The sequence below is a fragment of the Mustelus asterias genome, chromosome 7 (assembly GCF_964213995.1).
Source record: "Mustelus asterias chromosome 7, sMusAst1.hap1.1, whole genome shotgun sequence".
Lineage (NCBI taxonomy): Eukaryota > Metazoa > Chordata > Chondrichthyes > Carcharhiniformes > Triakidae > Mustelus > Mustelus asterias.
Window position 1 is genome coordinate 5,651,452 of NC_135807.1, and position 22,417 is coordinate 5,673,868.

Here is a 22,417-nt window from a genome sequence, read left to right on the forward strand (position 1 = left end):
CCAGCAGTTCAGTGGTTTAGAGCAAGTTTGTATTTTACTTCCAGAAACATTTCCAACAAACATTTTTCCTTTTCTCCAATAAAAGCGAAATACTGCGGATGTGGGGAATCAGACATTCAAATGGTAAATGCTGGAGAAATCGGGTAGGTCTGGCTCCTTCTCCGATTCTGTTACAGGAAATGTGGCACTTTGGGAAATAATTTACAGGTCTGTGTAAACACTTCTTAGTGTTTCTTTTAATCATTCGAGGAACTTAACTGATTGCAAAGTAGGCAAATATTTAACTCAGTCAAACTGAGGATTGTAAATATCAAATTAGCAGTGGATTGGGGCGGCAAAGTGGCACAGCTGCCTCACAGCGCCAGGGACCTGGGTTTTATTCCTGGCTTGGGTCACTGTCTGTACGGAGTTTGCAACGTACTTCCCGCGAAGGATGTGCTGGCCTTGGAAAGGGTCCAGAGGAGGTTCACAAGAATGATCCCTGGAATGAAGAGCTTGTCGTATGAGGAACGGTTGAGGACTCTGGGTCTGTGCTTATTGGAGTTTAGAAGGATGAAGGGGGATCTTATTGAAACTTACAGGATATTGCGAGGATACTTACAGGATATTGGGTAGAGTGGACGTGGAGAGGATGTTTCCACTAGTAGGAAAAACTAGAATCAGAGGGCACAACCTCAGGCTAAAGGGACGATCCTTTAAAGCAGAGATGAGGAGGAATTTCTTCAGACAGAGATGGTGAATCTGTGGAACTCTTTGCCGCAGAAGGCTGTGGAGGCCGGGTCATTGAGGTGTCTTTAAGACAGAGATAAAGTTTTTTTAAAAAAGTTTATTTATTAGTCACAAGTAAGGCTTACATTAACACTGCAATGAAGTTACTGTGAAATTCTCCTAGTCGCCACACTCCGGAGCCTGTTCGGGTCAATGTACCTAACCAGCACGTCTTTCAGACTGTGGGAGGAAACTGGAGCACCCGGAGGAAACCCACGCAGACACGAGGAGATTGTGCAAACTCCACACAGACAGTGACCCAAGCCGGGAATCAAACCCGGATCCCTGGTGCTGTGAGGCAGCAGTGCCAACCACTGTGCCACTGTGCCACACCGTGCCCCTGATCAAGATAGGTTCTTGATTAATAAGGGGATCAGGGGTTATGGGAAAAAGGCAGGAGAACGGGGATGAGAAAAATATCAGCCATGATTGAATGGCGGAGCAGACTCGATGGGCCGAGTGGCCTAATTCTGCTCCTATGTCTTATGGTTTTACAGTCTTATGGTGTCTGTATGGATTTCCTCCAGGTGCTCCAGTTTCTTCCCACTGTCCAAAGATGTGCGGATTAGGTGCATTGGCCATAGTAAATTGCCCCTTCGTGTCCCAGGATGTGTAGGTTAGAAGGATTAATGGGATAAATATGTGGGGTTGCGGGGATAGGGCCTGGGTGGGATTGTTGTGGGTGCAGACTCGATGGGTCAAATGGCCTCCTTCTGCACTGTAGGGATTCTATGATTCCATGGTTTCTATTGATTACAGAGAGATTTCTGGGAATACTCAGCAGACCTGACAGCATTATCGTATCATTTGTTCACTGCATGGCTGGAGCTTTACTCATCATAGAATCATACAGTGCAGAAGAGGCCCTTCAACTCATCCTGTAGCTATCATCAAGTCTGCACTGGCACATTGGAAACACCTGACTTCCCATCTAATCCCATCTGCCAGCATTTGGTCCATAGCCGTGATGTTATGATGTGCCAAGTGCTCATAGAACATAGAACAGTACAGCACAGTACAGGCCCTTCGGCCCACGATGTTGTGCCGAGCTTTATCTGAAACCAAGATCAAGCTATCCCACTCCCTATCATCCTGGTGTGCTCCATGTGCCGATCCAATAACCGCTTAAATGTTCCTAAAGTGTCTGACTCCAGTATCACTGCAGGCAGTCCATTCCACACCCTAACCACTCTCTGCGTAAAGAACCTACCTCTGATATCCTTCCTATATCTCCCACCACGAACCCTATAGTTATGCCCCCTAAATGCCTCATCCAGCAGCCAATGGGGCAGTTGGCAGGAGGGATGGGGTATTAAATTGGGCACCTTGGGAGTGGCACTGTGCCCATTTTTTACGTGCAACGGGGGAGGTACCGGTCGCTCTCTTGATGGGCCAACTTGAGGCCTTTGACTGGCCACCATTAGCATGTTACCTGTGGTGGGAGAGGCCAGTGCCAAGTGCCATTTGGTTATGATGGCACATCAGAGCCAAAGAATCCCTCCAGTACAGAAGGAGGCCGTTTGGCCCATTGAGTCTGCTCTGACTCTCTGACAGAGCATCTGACCCAAGCTCAGCACCTCAGCCCGCACATTTAACATGGCCAATCACCTAACCTACACATCTTGGGACACTAAGGGACAATTTAGCACGGCCAATCCACCTAACCCGCACATCTTTGGAGTGTGGGAGGAAACTGGAGCTCTCGGAGGAAACCCACGCAGACACAGGGAGAACGTGCAAACTCCGCACAGATAGTCACCTGAGGCCGGAATCGAACCCGGGGCCCTGGCGCTATGAGGCAGCAGTGCTAACCACTGTGTTCACTGTGCCGGCCTTGAGCCCAATGCCTTCTGTCTTAGATACAGGAGTGCTACAAATGGAGCCACGATTTGGATTATAGATGCACTAACTTTAACCCGGGTAGCTGGCGCTGTGAGAGAGCAGTACTGGTTCTAACTTTTAACAACGCACAAAAATCAAGATTTTCAAATAGACTCAATAATCTTGGTCTCGTGTTTTGAGAAACCTTTTGTTTTCAGTGAGTGATGATCTTGTACCAGCTGTGGAAAGCCGCTGCCCGGTTTAATGGGATCACCGCTGTCTTTCCCATGATCCCATCGCCCGGGGAGGAGGAATGTGGTTGTGCATTCTTTGACTGTCTTTACTTCCTGTCAAGAGTACAGTGATAACGATCAACTCTCTGAGTTCTGTGTAGCTGGAGGGGGGGTGTGGTGGTGTTGGGGGTGGGGGGAGGGGGTGGTGGGGGGAGCACAAGGTGACAGCGTGGGAGCAGCAGGGCAACTGGAAACAGATGGAAATTGTCTCAATTTACTGAGAAAAGATGTCTTGACAGCCTCATAATTAATGACAAGGAGGTAACCAGATAGCCTTCCTCCCCCACTCACCCACCTTATCGGGCATTAAAAGCACATTTTTCATGTCATACACTCTATGACCATCTCTCAAACTGCCTTTGGAACAGCGCCGAGTTAGAGGGTCCACACCATCGATCCTGTAGCTATCAGGGCAGCTCAGTTACAACGTGAAACCTTCTGAAGGTAATTAAGTGAAGGGCCCAAGGCAGTTCCCGAACTCCGCCATGCCTCTGTGAGCCACTCCAGTCTCCGCCAGTCGGTTGAAGAGGCCCTGCAGAAGGTTGACTGGAATGGCAGAAAAACTGAGAGGTAATATCTCTCAGGAAAGTTTGATTGGACCTGGGGTGGGATTTTTTAGCCCTTCCTGCCGGCGGGTTCTTCCAATCCTACTGAAGGCACGGTGGCACAGTGCCTCACAGCGCCAGGGACCCGGATTTGATTCCCGGCTTGGGTCACTGTCTGTGCGGAGTTTGCACATTCTCCCCATGTCTGTGTGGGTTTCCTCCGGGTGCTCCGGTTTCCTCCAACAGTCTGAAAGACATGCTGGTTAGGTGCATTGGGCATGCTAAATTCTCCCTCAGTGTTACCCGAACAGGCGCCAGAAAGTGGTGACTAGGGGATCTTCACAGCATCTTCATTGCAGTGTTAATGTAAGCTGACTTGTGACACTAATGAATAAACTTAAACTTAAAAAAGGCAACCCTCCTCACCCCCATCCCCCACTCCCGTGGCGGGCTATCTGGCGGCAGGGCGCGCCAACCATAGGCGTGTTGCGAGGCAGCAGCGCTAACCACTGTGCCGTTGAAACCAGACTGACCGTAAGGCACAGAGTGGCAGGGATCCGGGTTCTGAAATGATTTATCTGGTCCTGGTCTTTCTCCAAAGCTGCCGCAGTCACACTGAGAGACACTATCTACCCACTGTGAACAATTCCCTTTGAAAGTGTTCCCGCGGGCTGTAACTGAGAAACAGCTGGATCCGGTCAACTTGCACGCTGCATTAATCTGCTCCTTTCATCATCTTGCTGCCTTTAATCCTCAAACTATTGTTTCACATCTGGATCCTGGAAAGGATTTGTGAGTTTTGTTATTAATTTAATGCAATGTGATTAAAGTGCAACAGCCAGCGAGGGGGAGCTTTGCTGAAATCACCAAACAAAATGGAAAGGCACTTTTCCCTAATTGTGTGTGAACGTCACAGCATGACAGTAATTTATAGCAGGGGAGGAGAGCATTCGGCCCATTGCATCTTTGCCAGCTCAGAGCAAACATCCAAACTAATGCCACTTCCCAGCTTTTGGTGCATAAACTTTAGGTGGAAGGATTTGGGGCGGCACGGTAGCACAGTGGTTAGCACTGCTGCTTCACAGCTCCAGGGTCCCGGGTTCGATTCCCGGCTCGGGTCACTGTCTGTGTGGAGTTTGCACATTCTCCTCGTGTCTGCGTGGGTTTCCTCCGGGCGCTCCGGTTTCCTCCCACTGTCCAAAGATGTGCGGGTTAGGTTGATTGGCCAGGTTAAAGGTTGTCCCTTAGAGTCCTGAGATGCGTAGGTTGGAGGGATTGGCGGGTGGATGTGTGGGGGTGGGGCCTGGGTGGGATTGTGGCCGGTGCAGACTCTATGGGCCGAATGGCCTCCTTCTGCACTGTAGGGTTTCTATGATTTCTATGATTTCTATGATACAGAATCACAGAATTGTTGCGATTCAGAAGGAGGCCATTTGGCCCATTGTGTCTGCACCAGCTCTCCAAACGAGCATCATAATGTAGTGCCATTCCCCTGCCTTTTCCCCCGTAACCCCTGCACATATTTTCGATTCAAATAATCATCTAATAGCCTCTCGAATGCCTTGGTTGAACCTGCCTCCACCACACTTCCAGGCAGCGCATTCAGACCCCAGCCACTCGCTGGGTGAAAACGTTTTTTCCTCACATCAGATTCACTTCTCTTGCAAATCACTTTAAATCAGTGCCCTCTCATTATTGATCCTTTCACAAGTGGGAACCGTTTCTCCCGATCTACTCTGTCCAGCCCCCTCATGATTTTGAACATCTCTATCAAATCTCCTCTCAGCCTTCTTCTCTCCAAGGAGAACAGTCACAACATCTTCAATCTACCCCTATAACTGAAGTTTCTCATTCCTGGAATGAGGGGCGGCACGGTGGCACAGTGGTTAGCACTGCTGCCTCACAGCGCCAGCGCCATCTGACGAAGGAGCAGCGCTCCGAAAGCTAGTGGCATTTGCTACCAAATAAACCTGTTGGACTTTAACCTGGTGTTGTTAGACTCCTTACTGGGTAGTAATCCAGAGGCCCAGGTTAGTGCTCTGGGGACGTGGGTTTAAATCCCATCATAGTGGAATTTAAATTCAATTAATAAATCTGGAATAAAAAGCTTGTAATAGTGACCATGAAACCACTGCAAAAGAAAAACCCATCTGGGTCACTAATGTCCTTTAGGGAAGGAAATCTACCGTCCTTACCCTGTCAGGCCTACATGTGACTCCAGAACCACAGCAATGTGGTTAACTTTTAACCTAACTCTTGGGTGGCATGGTGGTTAGCACAGCACCAGGGACCTGGGTTCAATTCCGGCCTCGGGCGACTCTCTGCGTGGGTTTCCTCCGGGTGCTCCGGTTTCCTCCCATATTCCAAAGATGTGTGGGTTTAGGTTGATTGGCCGTGATAAATTGCCCCTTAGTGTCGGGGGACGGGGGGCGAACAGGATAAATACGTGGGATTATGGGGATAGGGTCTGGGTGGGATTGTGGTCGGTGCAGGCTTGATGGGCCGAATGGCCTCCTTCCGCACTGTCAGGATTGTATGATTCTGACCGTCCTCTGAAATCGCCGAGCGAGACACTCGGGCGATGAGGGATGGGCAACAAATGCCAGCGACACCCAGATGCTGTGAAAAAAATACGTGTTTAAAAATGTGGCAGTTGTGTTTTGTTCTGAAGTGCAGTCACTGCGGTAATGTATGAAACAGGGACACAGATGGTTCTGAATTTTATAAAACAGATAAAGGGGTTTGGGCAGTGTGCTTTTCTGAGGGGCAGCAAGCAACAAAGATACCCAGTTTGTCACTGGGGGAGTTCCTAATTACGTGCAAGGTGAACCCCAAGCTGCTGTGAAGGGGTGATACCGAGTCTGAACTCTTGTCAGTTTGCAGTGAGGAGTCCCTGAACAAAGGAATGTTCTGTTCATACTCCTGTGCTGCTTCGGGAATGCAGGAGGCTCTGAGATCATCCCACAGCTCTCAACTTTTCCACTGGGGGTTGCGTAAGCAGGAAAAGGAGACCCGAAACATTATTGATAGGTGTTACTCAGTGTCTTTCTCGCAACTGAAACCACAGTGATATCCAGTCTGGGCAAGGCTTTCCGCCCACGGGGCAATGTAGAGAGCAACTTGCTCTGTATACGGAAGCTGCAGTTCCAGGGAAAAAAATTACAATGAACAAAGAACAAAGAAAATTACAGCACAGGAGCGGGTCCGTCAGCCCTCCAAGCCTGCACCGACCATGCTGCCCGACTGAACTAAAACCCCCTACCCTTTCAGGGACCGCATCCCTCCATTTACATCTTATTCTACTTTCTCAGAAGACTAAGGAAATCTGGCATGTCAGCTACGATTCTCACCAGCTTTTATAGATGCACCATAGGAAGCATTCTTTCTGGTTGTATCACAGCTTGGTATGACTCCTGCTCTGCCCAAGACCGCAAGGAACTTCAAAAGGACGTGAATGTAACCCAATCCATCACGCAAACCAGTCTCCCATCCATCGACTCTGTCTACTCTTCCCGCTGCCTCGGGAAAAGCAGCCAGCATAATTAAGGACCCCACACACCCCGGACATTCTCTCTTCCACCTTCTTCAGTCAGGAAAAAGATACAAAAGTCTGAGATCACGTACCAACCGACTCAAGAACAGCTTCTTCCCTGCTGCTGGCAGACTTTTAAATGGACCTACCTCACATTAAGTTGATCTTTCTCTACACTCTAGCTATGACTGTAACACTGCATTCTGCACCCTCTCCTTTCCTTCTCTATGAATGGTATGCTTTGTCCATATAGCGCGCAAGAAACAATACTTTTCACTGCATGTTAATTCATGTAACAGTAATAAATCAAATCAAAATATTCATATATTTGTCCAGACGCCCCTTATAAGCCACTACTGTATCTGCTTCACTACCTCCCCCGACAGCGAGTTCCAGGCACCCACCACCCTCTGTGTAAAAAATTTAAAACACTTTATGTTTCTCCTGATAGCCACGTGTGAGGCCGTGGAATCTGGCTGACACAGTGATTCATCCTTCTCCAGGGAGGGATAGGCAAGTTGTAGGAACCAGTTCATTTCTACAGTACTTTTTTTTTCATTCGTTCGTGGGGCATGGGTGTCGCTGGCTGGCCAGCATTTATTGCCCATCCCTAGTTGCACCTTGAGAAGGTGCTGGTGAGCTGCCATCTTGAATCGCTGTGGGTTGACCCACAATGCCATTAGGGAGGAAATTCCGGGTTTTGACCCAGCAACTGCGAAAGAACAGCGACATATTCCATGTCAGGATGTTGAGTGGCTTGGAGGGGAACTTGCAGGGGGTGGTGTTCCCATTTATCTGCTGCCCTTGTCCTTCTAGATGGAAGTGGTAATGGGTTTGGAAGGTGCTGTCTAAGGATCTTTGGTGAGTTGCTGCAGTGCATCTTGTAGATAGTACACACTGCTGCTACTGAGCGTCGGTGGTGGAGGGAGTGGATGTTTGTAGATGAGTAGATATCCCTCAGAAACATTTCCAAAGTTCTTCACACATACATGAATTGCTTTGGCGTGGAGTGGTTGTTATTATATAAGCCATTCTGTTGTTATGTAGGAACGCATGCAAAAAAATTGCTGGTTAAAGTTTATGGATTTATAATCCATATACCCACTGTAATATCTGGGCATTATAAAGTTTATTTATTAGTCACAAGTAAGGCTTACATTAACACTGCAATGAAGTTACTGTGAAATTCCCCTAGTCGCCACACTTCAGCGCCTGTTCAGGTCAATGCACCCTAACCAGCACGTCTTTCAGAATGTAGGAGGAAACCAGAGCACCCGGAGGAAACCCATGCAGATACAGGGAGAACGTACAAACTCCACACAGAGACCCAAGCCGGGAATCGAACCCGGGTCCCTGGCGCTGTGAGGCAGCAGTGCTAACCGCTGTGCCACCGTGCCGCCCACATCTGTTGCTCTCAAATTGGCTGCTGTTTCCTACATCACAATAGTAACTACATTTCAAAAAGCTGCAAAGCGCTCTAAGATGTCCAGAGGTCGGGATAAGCACCATATAATTCTTGTCTTTTTATGAAAAGCATTGAACCACATTGGGGATTGGAGAGAAGCCATAACTCTCCAATAATATTCCAACAAAGCCTCTCCTTCAATAAAACCAATCACCCACAGCACATGGCTCTAATTCCATTAACCATCACGCAGCTTTTTCAACCTAAGCCACAGGAGGATGGGGGAAGGGATTCAGCGGCTGCCACTGTGACATTATGGCCGGAATTCTCCGGTCCCGTATGCCCCGGCCACCACTGCCGACTAGAATGGAGAATTTGGCACTCAACCAAAACTCCAGTCACTGCAGCGGGACTGGAGAATCCCAGCCGCGGGTGAGGTCAGAGAATTCCGGCCATTATACTTACTAACACATCATATCCCGACCACTTGGCCCATCGAGTCTGCACTGACTCTCTGAAAGAGGATCCCACCCACGCCCTCCCTCCAGCCTATCCCCATAACCCCATGTAGTTACCCCACTAAGCCCTCTGACACACATCTTGAGACACTAAGGTTCAATTTCGCAAAGCCAATCCTCCTAACCAGCATATCTTTGGAGTGTGGGAGTTCTCTCGTGGTGATGGTGCTGAAACCAGATACATCAAAAAGACTGTGTATTGATGAGTGCCAAGTAAACACAGTGACAGAAGGTACATTTATATCCCTTTCCAAAATGGCAGCATTGAATTGAGAAAGTGGGACAGTCAATGTTTACCACAAAGATTGACCAGTTGTGAGGCTAGTGGCAAGTGTCCTTACCGGAAAGAGCGAGAGATAGATCAGCTTTTGTGACACGGATGGACTTTGCCGATGCAAAGTAATCATAGAATCCCTACAATGCAGAAGGAGGCCATTCGACCCATCGAGCCTGCACCGACAACAATCCCACTCTGGTCCTATATCTGTAGCCTCCCTTCATTCTAAGGGGCAATTTAGCATGGTCAATCCACCTAACCCGCACATCTTTGGAGTGTGGGAGGAAACCAGAGCACCTGGAGGAAACCCACGCAGACACGGGGAGAACGTGCAAACTCCACACGGACAGTGACCCAAGCCGGAAATCGAACCCAGGTCCCTGGCGCTGTGAGGCAGCAGTGCTAACCACTGTGTCACTGTGCCGCCCACCCACTAAACAGATGGAAATGATAATACAGGGAGTAAAGTCGCCATTGTGACTCCACAAGCGTTCAGAGCCTGCCTCTCGTGGATTGATCTTTTTAGCTATCAGTAGAAGTATGAAGTTGTCGCATCCCCAACTTCACTGCTGCATGTGGTCATCTTTGGTATTCCATCCAAAATTATGCCAATCTCCTGGATTCAATCGAAGTTCCTTATTTTGTAGTGTTTTACCCACGGGCTGTCAAGACTTCCACAGCTCACAAGCTTCTTTTGTTTAATTACTTGGTCCTGGGATGTGGACAAGACCGGCAAAGGCCAACATTCAACTCCATTTGTGTGGGTCATACAAATACACCAATTAGAAGCAGGAGGAGGCCATTCAGCCCTTCGAGCCTGCTCCGCCATTCATCTTGATCATCGTTGAATTCAATATCCTGATCCCCCTTCCTCTCATATTCCTTGATCCCTTTAGCCCCAAGAGCTATATCTAATTCCTTCTTGAAATCAGCACATTCTCCCCGTGTCTGTGTGGGTTTCCTCCCATAGTCCAAAGACGCACGGGTTAGATGGATTGGCCATGCTAAATTGTCCCTTCGTGTCAGGGGCACTAGCCAGGGTAAATGCATGGGGTTATGGGGATAGGGCCTGGGTAGGATCGTGGTCGGTGCAGACTTGATGGGCTAAATGGCCTCCTTCTGCACTGTAGGATTCTATGATCACACAAGGTTTTGGCCTCAACTACTTTCTGTGGTAGTGAATTCCACACATTCACCACCCTCTGGGTGAAGAAATTTCTCCTCATCTCAGTTCTAAAAGGTTTACCCCTTGTCATCAAACTATGACCCCTTAGTTCTGGACTGCCCCACCATTGCGAACATTCTTTCTGAATCATGGCTGATCTGATTGTGTTTCAAATGCCACATTCCCAGCTACCCCCGAGAACCTTTGATTCCCTTGGCTAACTCGATATGTGGCCTGACAAGGTCGAGTGTCATATGTAGGCCAGACCAGGTGAAGATGTCTGGCCCTGAAGGATATTAGGGAACCAGGTAGGTTTTTACAACAATTGATGGTAGTTTTGTGGTGTTATGTAAAGGCGCTCCAGGCATGGTCAGTGAGGCTTTATTAGAGACAAAATGTATTTAGTGAAAAAGGGAAGCTATGTACAGAGGGCTTCACAGGCCTAGGCTGCCCCTACTGCTCCAGTCCTTACATCATCACTGCATGGCTTCAGGATGTGTTCAGCCAAGAAAGGACGCCACCCTCTGGGGTGATCACTCAATCTCACTTCCCATTGGCCCCTGAAGCCAGGTGACCTTCTTCTTCTGTGCTGCCTTAAAGATACAGACACCACATTCACCACACACGGTCACCATTACTGATGCGAGCTTTCAATTCCAGATTTTATTCATTAAACTTAAATTCCACCAGCTGCTGTGATGGGATTCGACCACCCTGTCGTCCCCCCCCCCCCCCCCCCCCCCCCCACCAAGTATTAGCCTCAGGTTTCCAAGCCCAGGGACCAAACCTCTACGCCAACATTGCCGCATAAATGTCTTTGATAGGAGAAGCAGATGGCACAGTGGTGCCCATTCAGCCCAACGTGCCTCCTTCCACTGGATATCCATTTTTCTCACTCTCAGCAAGTGGTTTTCTTCCCAGCACACTGGGGTACATTTCCTCATTTGGGTGACCGATTTTGAGCCAATGAGGAGCCACGTTTGACTGTCCTGCCCTTCCCCTCACACCCCTCTCTCGCAAGTTTGGTGCCCCTGGCAGTTGCAAATAAAAAAGGTCCCGTGGTGGAGCTTTGCCTGGGCAAGCCCAGGAAGTGGAGGCCAGGGGAGGTATCACTTCAGATCCTGATAGATGGCTGAGAGAAATAAAGTAAATATTGAGTTCCTGGCATAAAGCACGCTAGCAATAATGAATGGGATTCCCCAGCTAAACCATTTCTACAGTAAGAAGTCTCAAAACACCAGGTTAAAGTTTCAACAGGCTTATTTGGAATCATGAGGTTTCAGAATGCTGCTCCTTCATCTCACCTGAGTCCACTCACCTGATGAAGGAGCAGCGCTCCAAAAGCTCGTGACTCCAAATAAACCTGTTGGACTTTAACCCGGTGTTGAGATACTTCTTACTGTGCCCACCCCAGTCCAACGCCGGCATCTCCACAGCAAAACATTTCTAAACATGAGAGTTCCTCCCTCACCCCTTCACCAACTTTGTAACTATTGCCTCACTAATGCAAAAACACCAAAGCACCGTTGACTTACCGAGAGGCCGCTCTTCCATCCAGGCGTGGAAATACATGAAGACCAGCAGCCCAACCACTCCAAATGACAAAATTGACAAGAAGATGCGTCTCAGGTTCATGTCTTTAGTTGATTCTTTATAGCAGCATCTTCCTCTTGACATAGTCTTCACGCATTGTGGCACCTCATCTTTAATCAGTCATATTTTTCTCTTGGAGGCTCTGGGGAAATGAAGATATCTGTGGTTATTAAAGCCTGTCCACCATCCACAAGGCACAAGTCAGGAGTGTGATGGGATACTCCCCAGGATGGGTGCGGCTCCAACAACACTCAAGAAGCTCGATACCCATCCAGGACAAAGTAGACTACTTGATTGGCACCCCATCCGCCTTCTTAAATAATCACTATCTCCACTACTGATGCATAGTGGCAGCAGTGTGTACCATCTATAAGATGCACTGCAGCAACTCGCCAAGGCTCCTTCAACCCCAAATTGCAAACCCACAACATCTACCACGAGAAGGACAAGGGCAGCACAAACACCAACCCCTGCAGGTTTCCCTCCAGGCCACTCAGCATCCTGATATATCACCGTTCCTTCACTGGTTAAAATCCTAGAACTCCCTCTCTAACTGCACTGTGGGTGTGACTACACCACATGGACTGCAGCAGTTTGAGAAAGAGGTTCACCACCAACTTCTCACGGGCAATTAGGGATGGTCAATAAATGTTGTCTTGGCCGCTGATGGTAACATCCCCTGAATGAAGACATTAAAAAAAAGACAACAGGCGGAATTTTATGAGAAAAAATCTAAGTGTCCAGCTAGCGTGAAAATGGGAGAGTTGCAGATCTATTTTTTGGGTGAGATTTTACGCCCAATCTTATGCACCGGGTCCCTGGTGCTGTGAGACAGCAGTGCTAACCACTGTGCCACCCAGAAAAACTCAAATCAATTCTGGCAGTGGTGGGATTTGAACCCATACTTCCACAGAGACCAGAGCCTTAAACTGCTTGGCCACACTACACCTTGCATACCATCTCTATAACCCTGCGCATTTACCACAGCCACATATGGTCTAACCAACTGAAGCCTGACAGCTACCCTCTTGTACTGAAGACAAAAGGTCTACATTCCATTAAAACTTTGAAATTGGAAATAGTTCTGAAAAGATTCACTGGACTAACACCAGGAATGTATGAGGGAAGGGTGAAAGCCTCAGGTTTCACGTTCGAACCTGCACCATCATTCAACAGCATCATGGTTGATCATGCACTCTCAGTATCCCACTTCCGCTTTCTCTCCATATCTTTGCTCCCTTTAGCCACAAGGACCACATCCAGCTCTCTCTTGAACATATCTAATGAACTGGCACCAACAGCTTTCTGTGGTAGAGAATTCCACAGGTTCACAGCTCTCTGAGTGAAGAAGTTCTTCCTCATCTCAGTCCTGAATGGTTTTCCCCTTATTCTTAGACTGTGACCCCTAGTTCTGGACTTCCCCAACATCGGGAACATTCTCTCCACATCTGGCCTGTCCAGTCCCATCAGGATTTTATATGTTTCTATGAGATCCCCTCTCATTCTTCTAAATTCCAGTGAGTACAAGCCCAGTCGATCCAGTGTCTCTTCACATGTCAGTCCTGCGATTCCAGGAATCAGTCTGGTGAATCTTCGTTGGACTCCCTCAATAGTAAGAATGGTCCTTCCTCAGACTTGGAGACCAAAACGGCACACAATACTCAAGGTGTGGCCTCACCAAGGCCCTGTATAACTGCAGCAAGACATCCTTACTCCTATACTCAAATCTTCTTGCTATGAAGGCCAGCATGCCATTAGCTTTCCTCACCGCCTGCTGTATCGGCATTCCAACCTTCAGCGACTGTTCCACCATGACAGCCAGCTCACATTGCACTTTCCCTTTTCCTAAACTGCTGCCATTCAGATAATAATCTTCCTTCCTGTTTTTGCCACCAAAGTGGATAACCTCACATTTATCCACATTATGTTGCATTCACAAAGTATTTGCCCACTCAGTCAACCTGTCCAAGTCACCCTGCAGCCTCTTAGCAGCCGCCTCACAGCACACACTGCCACTCAGTTTAGTGTCGTCTGCAAATTTGGAGGTCTTGCATTCAATTCCTTCGTCCAAATAATTAATGTATATTGTGAATAGCTCGGGTACCAGCACTGAACACTGCTGTGCCCCACTAGTCACTGCCTGCCACTCTGTAAAGGACCTGGTCCAAAGTTGAACTGCTTTTATTGGGCATCATTTAAAATGTCTGCCAATCAGTTTCTATCCACGTCAATATATTACCCCCAATACCATGAGCTTTAATTTTGCTCACTAATCTCTTGTGTGGGACCTGTCAAAAGCCCTTTGAAAGTCCGGATACACAACATCCACTAGTTCACCCTTGACCACTCTACTGTTCTATCCTTTTTAGGTCCAAAGTGGATGACTTCACACTTGCCCAAAGGGAAATCCATTTCTTAGCTCTTCCCATTTACTTAATCCATTAACATCTCTCCGTAATTGTAATAATTGTAAAGCCAGTCTTCCAACACCAAAAACTCTTTCATGATAACACAAGAAAGAGCCCTACCCATCCATGGCTTATAACATGCAAGCATGAAAATACCCAGGGACCCACAGGACACCAGTCTGGATTGAAGCAATGGGTTTTAACCCCTTGCTGCTCACTTTTTGATTTGATTTGATTTGATTTATTATTGTCACATGTATTAACATACAGTGAAAAGTATTGTTTTTTGCGCACTATACAGACAAAACATACTGTTCATAGAGAAGGAAAGGAGAGAGTGCAGAATGTAGTGTTACAGTCATAGCTAGGGTGTAGAGAAAGATCAACTTAGTGCAAGGTAAGTCCATTCAAAAGTCTGACAGCAGCAGGGAAGAAGCTGTTCTTGAGTCGGTTGGTACGTGACCTCAGATGTTTGTATTGTTTTCCCGATGGAAGAAGGTAGAAGAGAGAATGTCCGGGGTGCGTGGGATCCTTAATTATGCTGGCTGCTTTGCTGAGGCAGCAGGAAGTGTAGACAGAGTCAGTGGATGGGAGGCTGGTTTGCATGATGGATTGGGTTACATTCACGGCCTTTTGTGGTTCCTTGCGGTCACTTCCCATTGGGTGAGTCTCCATTCACTCAGTAAGGTCATTTGTACTCCCACTGGGAGATCTATTGATGATGCCCTGTGCCCTTCATAGCCATTGTAACCTTCTACCCTGCACCGGCACCTACAATGCCGCCTAGCTAGCTGCCGTCGGCAAACTTGGATGGGTGGCTCTCTGTCCCAGCATGACTGTGGGATCCTTTGTATGGTTTGCTTCAGTTAAAAGACTTCATTTTAAGGTATTTCTACCTATGTAACTAAGCATGCTAAGCTGTAAAGCTAACGAGGCCACATTTTAAACTCAGCTGGGAATTCGGGGATGATCTTAGAAATTGCATTCCTTCAAAATACCATGTTAGCAGAAATGATGCTAAACAAAGTTTAGCCGCACAGCTGCCAACTGTTTATGTAAGTTAGAGACTGTGTGTGCCTGGCTCTTTCAATAACACATAAGAATTCATATATTGTAAGTAACTGTTATCTGTTCAGTTGAGTTCTGTTTTGTCCAAGTTTTGGGTCAAGTCTGTATTGGGACCAGCTTCTGCCGGTCTCTGTTTCTCTCTCTCTCCCTCTCAAGTAATCCTTATTCATTTTCTGATGTGTTAATTTTAAATGATGCCCAATAAAAGCAGTTCAACTTTGGACCAGTTTTCCCTACGTCTATCCTAAGAAAAGAACAGACCTTACAATGACCAATCCTGCATGCTGCCTAACTCTGGCCAGCTGAAAACGTTCAAGGTGTTCCTTCACTCAACCCTTCATTGTGGACTCTAGTAATGTTGTAATAGACAGCCGGCTAGCCACTTCCTAATTGCCCGATTTCTCTCTCTCTCACCTCTCTTTAAATAGTACATTTTCAAATTGAAAGAATCATTCCTGGATCGAAAGAAGATCATGGTTAGGGCCGCTGCAATGTTCTCTTCTGTAGTTCCTTTAAACTCTAGGATGAAAACCATCTGGTCCTGGTGCTTTGTCACTCTTTAGCAACATTACTCTCTCTGTTTCTGCTAATTCGCTGAGGTTAACATTGGCAAATGCCTAATCCTGATTCAATATTAGTTTCCTTGGGCTGTCTGGTAATCTACTGCTTCCGCCACTGTGAATGGAGAGTAATTGTTTAGAACATAGAAAAACTACAGCACAATACAGGCCCTTCAGCCCACAAAGTTGTGCCGAACATGTCCCTGCCTTAGCGATTACTAGGCTTACCTATAACCCTCTATCTTACTAAGTTCCATGTACTTAGCTAAAAGTCTCTTAAAAGACCCTATCGAATCCGCCTCCACCACCGTTGCTGGCAGCCCATTCCACGCACCCACCACCCTCTGAGTGAAAAACTTACCCCTGACATCTCCTCTGTACCTACTCCTCAGCACCTTAAACCTGTGTCCTCTTGTGGCAACCAATTCAGCCCTGGGAAAAAGCCTCTGACTATCCATTCGATCAATACCCCTCAACATCTTATACACCTCTATCAGGTCACCCCTCATCCTTCGTCTCTCCAAGGAGAAAAGGCCGAGCTCACTCAACCTATCCTCATAAGGCATGCTCCCCAACCCAGACAACATCCTTGTAAATCTCCTCTGCACCCTTTCTATGGCTTCCACTTCCTTCCTGTAATGGGGCGACCAGAACTGAGCACAGTACTCCAAGTGTGGTCTGACCAGGGTCTTATAAAGCTGCAACATTATCTCAACTCCTAAACTCAATTCCTCGATTGATGAAGGCCAGTACACCATACGCCTTCTTAACCACAGCCTCAACCTGCACAGCTGCTTTGAGCGTCCTATGAACTCGGACCCCAAGATCCTTCTGATCTTTCACTCTGCCAAGAGTCCTACCATTAATATTATATTCCACCATCCCATTTGACCTGCCAAAATGAACCACCTCACACTTATCTGGGTTGAACTCCATCTGTCACTTCTCCGCCCAGTCTTGCATCCTATCAATGTCTCGCTGCAACTTCTGACATCCCTCCAAACTATCCACAACACCTCCAACCTTTGTGTCATCAGCAAACTTATCAACCCATCCCTCTACTTCCTCATCCAGGTCATTTATAAAAGTCACAAAGAGTAAGGGTCCCAGAACAGATCCCTGGGGCACTCCACTGGTGACCGACCTCCATGCAGAATATGACCCATCTATAACCACTCTTTGCCTTCTGTGGGCAAGCCAGTTCTGGATCCACAAAGCAATGTCCCCTTGTATCCCATGCCCCCTCACTTTCTCAATAAGCCTTGCATGGGGCACCTTATCAAATGTCTTGCTGAAGTCCATTAACATGTCTGCTTTAACATGTCCTTATTTTATTTATAGTATTACCATTGTCAGTATTTGATGGGGCTACATTAATCTTTACCTCCCTCTTGGGGCAGCACAGTGGCACAGTGGTTAGCACGGCTGCTTCACTGCGCCAGATATCCAGGTTCGATTCCCGGCTTGGGTCACTGTCTGTGTGCAGTTTGCACGTTCTCCCTGTGTCTGCATTGGGTTTCCTCCACAGTCCGAAAGATGTGCTGGGCAGCACGGTAGCACAGTGGTTAGCACTGCTGCTTCACAGCTCCAGGGACCTGGGTTCGATTCCCGGCTTGGGTCACTGTCTGTGTGGAGTTTGCACATTCTCCTCGTGTCTGCGTGGGTTTCCTCCGGGTGCTCCGGTTTCCTCCCACAGTCCAAAGATGTGCGGGTTAGGTTGATTGGCTATGCTAAAATTGCCCCTTAGTGTCCTGGGATGCGTAGATTAGAGGAATTAGCGGGTAAAATATGAAGGGATATGGGGGTAGGGCCTGGGTGGGATTGTGGTCGGTGCAGACTCGATGGGCCGAATGGCCTCTTTCTGTACCGTAGGGTTTCTATGATTAGGTGCATTGATCATGCCAAATTCTTCCTCAGCGTACCCGAACTGGCATTGGAGTGTGGCGACTAGGGGATTTTCACAGTAACTTCATTGTAGTGTTAACGTAAGCCTACTTGTCACTAACAAATAAACTTTTTACTTTCATATAGCCGAGAGGTTTTTGTGTTGCTTTTGATGTTTTATTCATTTTCCTTTTTTGTAGCTATTACCATCTGTTTTGTCACCCTTTGGGTGGCACAGTGGTTAGCACTGCTGCCTCACAGCGCCAGGGACCTGGGTTTGATTCCCGGCTTGGGGTCATTGTCTGTGTGAGTTTGCACATTCTCCCCGTGTCTGCGTGGGTTTCCTCCGGGTGCTCCGGTTTCCTCCCACACTCCAAAGATGTGCAGGTTAGGGGGATTGGCCATGCTAAATTGTCCTTTTGTGTCCAAAGATGTGCAGATTAGGTGGATTAGCCATGGTAAATGTGTGGGGTTATGGGGGTGGGAGAAATACTCCTTAAAGTTTATTTATTATTGTCACAAGAAGGCTGACATTAACACTGCAATGAAGTTACTGTGAAAATCCCCTAGTCGCCACACTCCTGTGCCTGTGCGGGTACACTGAGGGAGAATTTAGCACGGCCAATGCACTTAACCAGCATGTCTTTCGAACTGTGGGAGGAACCCGGAGGAAACCCACGCAGACATGGGGAGAATGTGCAGACTCTGCACAGACAGTGACCCAAGCCGGGAATCGAACCTGGGTATCTGGCGCAGTGAGGCAGCCGTGCTAACCACTGTGCTGCTGTGCTGCCCCAAGAGGGAGGTAAAGATTAATGTAACCCCCTCAAATACTGACAATGTTAACACCGGGAATCGAACCCGGGTCCCTGGCGCTGTGAGGCAGCAGTGCTAACTACTGTGCCACCGTGCCGCTCTGTCGGAGAGTCAGTGCAGACTGGATGGGCCGAATGGCCTCCTTCTGCACTGTCCGCTTTCTATGATTCCATCCTTATGTCTATCTCATTTTCCAGGAAGAGTGCGATTGCATCCTCCTACGCATTTTCATTGATTTTTTACATTGTTCCTTTCCATCACTTGGGTTTTTGGCAAGTCGAGTTCTTGGCCCTGAGTCATCGGTATATGAACTGGTTCTGCGTAACATTCATTTCTTTTCTGAATGCCTGCCACTGATCTTCCATCACTTTCTCCACGAACAGATTTGTGCCGTTTACTGTGCGGACAGTCTGTCTGTTCCCATTGAAATCGGGAATCATAGTAACCGTTCCACATTTCTCTCTTTGAAACACACCACTGAGCTCCACCCTCTCGCAGTTAGATCAATGTTCCTGCAGTTAGGCTGTTAAAAATAAACCTGGATCATTGTTCATTATTAAAATGTAACGTGACCTGCCCCTTTGTTGGTTCCAGGACATATTGTCACATGGAAACAAATTCCCAATTTCTCCTAAAAGCCATTTGTCTGCTTAGCCCAATTTTGTAATTGTTACAAAGTTGCATAGAAAAGATTAAAAATGTGACATTTGACAAATGTAAATATTGAAAAGAAATGCAGAAACCAAAAGAAGGAATCATATAGCGACAAGGTGGCACAGTGGTTAGCACTGCTGCCTCACAGCGCCAGGGCTCCAGGTTCGATTCCCAGCTTGGGTCACTGTCTGTGTGGAGCCTGCACGTTCTCCCTGTGTCTGCGTGGGTTTCCTCCGGGCGCTCCGGTTTCCTCCCACAGTCTGAAAGATGTGCGGGTTAGGTTGTCTAAATTGACCCGAGTGTCAGGGGGATTAGCAGGATAAATGTGTGGGGTTACGGGAACAGGGCCTGGGTGGGATTGTGGTTGGTACAGACTTGATGGGCCAAGTGGCCTCCTCCTGTACTATGGGGATTCTATATAGCATTGTCTCTTTAAAACGCACGTGTTTTTGCGCTTGGAATTGAAGGAAGCAGGCTGCAGAAGCCAGTTTTGCAACATTGTGTCAAAAGCCGAGTGGCCAGAGGTCCAGCATAGCAAAACAGGCTTTTGAATTGGTCCAACGAGTTTAAAGCAACTACTCAAAGAACCAATTGAATTCAAATTTAAGCATTAACAGCCTCCAGCCACTCAAACTGCAGCGATACTGTGAGGTATTCCAGGTATTTAAACACGGAGAAGGGGAAATAACGGTTAGAGTAATCTTGCCACCCCTTTCGTCAGAAGGAGGAAGAGGCGAGTCTCTCAGATAGAATCCGGCAGTTTAATGTATGTCTTCATAAAACTTACCATCTACTGTCAGAATAGATCAATTCGGAAGATGTGTCAGACCTGAACAGCAAAGACCTTCTGACTTCTAACAAGTGCCTGGTTGTCTACATATCCTTTTGAGAATGACTGGAATTTATAAGCCTTTGTTTTATTCATGAGTCTTGTATTATTCGGACAGCATTTTATTGAGGAGTTTGTACAGTCTGTTCATTGTTTTAATAAGGTTGTCACCGGTTTTAAAGTAAAGACCTGTTAATTGTTCATGATAGAGACTGTCCGATCCTGCTTCAATTTACCTGAACTAGTAACTTCCTACTCCCTCACACACACTTACTGAAGATTATGAGGTGAGGTATATCCCTTTTGGGTGGTTCCAAAATCATGCAGGAGGAAACATCACCACCGTGTCGTAACGGTATGCAAGTTAAAATCCCCCATATGTCACAGTTCATTTACTATGTCCTTATCTAATCTTTTCATAAATACACTCCACTGCTTAAAATCATAGAATCCCGACAGTGCACCTCTCTTTACATCAATCTGAGACCTACTTCAAGGAGACGACCATCATCCTGGTACCAAAGAAAAGCCAGGCAGCGTGCCTTAATAACTATCGTCCAATGGCTCTGACATCCATCATTATTAAGCGCTTCGAAAGGTTAGTCATGGCACGAATCAATTCCCAGACTGCCTGGATCCAGTACAGTTGGCCTACCGCCGCAACAGGTCCACAGCAGATGCCATCTCCCTGGCCCTGCACTCAACCCTGGAACACCTCGATAACAAGGACACCTGTGTCAGACTCCTATTCACAGACTACAGCTCAGCCTTCAACACCGTTATTCCTTTGCGACTCATCTCCAAACTCTGTGGCCTGGGGCTTGGCAACTCCCTCTGCAACTTGATCCTAGACTTCCTAACCCACAGACTTCAATCAGTAAGGATAGGCAACAACACCTCCTCTATGATCATCCTCAACACCGGTGCCCCACAAGGCTGTGTTCTCAGCCCCCTTCTATATTCCTTATACACCTATAACTGTGGCCAAATTCCCCTCCAACTCGATTTTCAAGTTTGCTGATGGCACCACCATTGTGGGCCGAATCTGAAACAATGATGAGACGGAGTACAGGAATGAGATAGAGAATCTGGTGAACTGGTGCGGCAACAATAATCTCTCCCTCAATGTCGACAAAATGAAGGAAATAGTCATTGACTTCAGGAAGTGTAGTGGAGGGCATGTCCCGTCTACATCAGTGGGGACGAAGTTGAGAGCTTTTAGGTGTCCAGATCATCAACAATCTGTCCTGGTCCCCCCCATGCCGACACTATAGTTAAGAAAGCCCACCAATGCCTCTACTTTCTCAGGAGACTAAGGAAATTTGGCATATGCACTACAACTCCCACCAACCTTTATAGATGCACCATAGAAAGCATACTTTCCGGTTGTATCACAGCTTGGTATGGCTCCTGCTCAGCCCAAGACCGCAAGAAACTACAAAGGGTCGTGAACGAAGCCTCGTCCATCACGCAAACCAGCCTCCCAACCATTGAACTGTCTACATTTCCCGCTGCCTCGGGAAAACAGCCAGCATAATCAAGGACCCCAAGCACCCCGGACATTCTCTCTTCCACCTTCTTCCTTCGGGAAAAAGATACAAAGGTCTGCGGACACACAGCAACTGACTCAAGAACAGCTTTTTCCCTGCTGCCATCAGACTTTTGAATGGACCTACCTTGCATTAAGTTAATCTTTGTCTGCACCCTAGCTATGACTGTAACGCTGCATTCTGCACTCTCTCCTTTCCTTCTCTATGTACGGTATGCTTTGTCTGTATAGCGCGCAAGAAACAATACTTTTCACTGTATACTTATACATGTAAGGGCAGTATGGTGGCACAGTGGTTAGCACTGCTGCCACATAGCTCCAGAGTCATAGAGTCATAGAGATTTACAGCATGGAAACAGGCCCTTCGGCCCAACTTGTCCATGCCGCCCTTTTTTAAAAATACCCCTAAGCTAATCCCAATTGCCCGTATTTGGCCCATATGGGTATCATCGTACCCACGTAACTATCTAAATGCTTTTTAAAAGATAAAATTGTACCCGCCTCTGCTACTATCTCTGGCAGCTTGTTCCAGATACTCACCACCCTCTGTGAAATAATTGCCCCTCTGGACACTTTTGTATCTCTCCCCTCTCACCTTAAACCTATGCCCTCTAGTTTTAGACTCCCCTACCCTTGGGAAAAGATATTGACTATCTAGCTGATCTGTGCCCCTCATTATTTTATAGACCTCTATAAGGTCATCCCTCAGCCTCCTACGCTCCAGAGAAAAAA

General features: G+C 47.4%; 1 protein-coding gene across 1 annotated transcript in view; it reads right to left on the minus strand.

Annotated features, from left to right (window-relative positions):
• Positions 1 to 22,417, minus strand: part of LOC144495539 (carbohydrate sulfotransferase 9-like) — a 127,416-nt gene that overhangs the window by 85,030 nt on the left and 19,969 nt on the right. The window contains exon 2 of the mRNA XM_078215620.1: positions 11,860 to 12,059. Within this exon, the coding sequence (XP_078071746.1) occupies positions 11,860 to 12,001 (142 nt within the window). The 5' untranslated portion in view covers positions 12,002 to 12,059. The remainder of the gene's footprint in view (positions 1 to 11,859; positions 12,060 to 22,417) is intronic.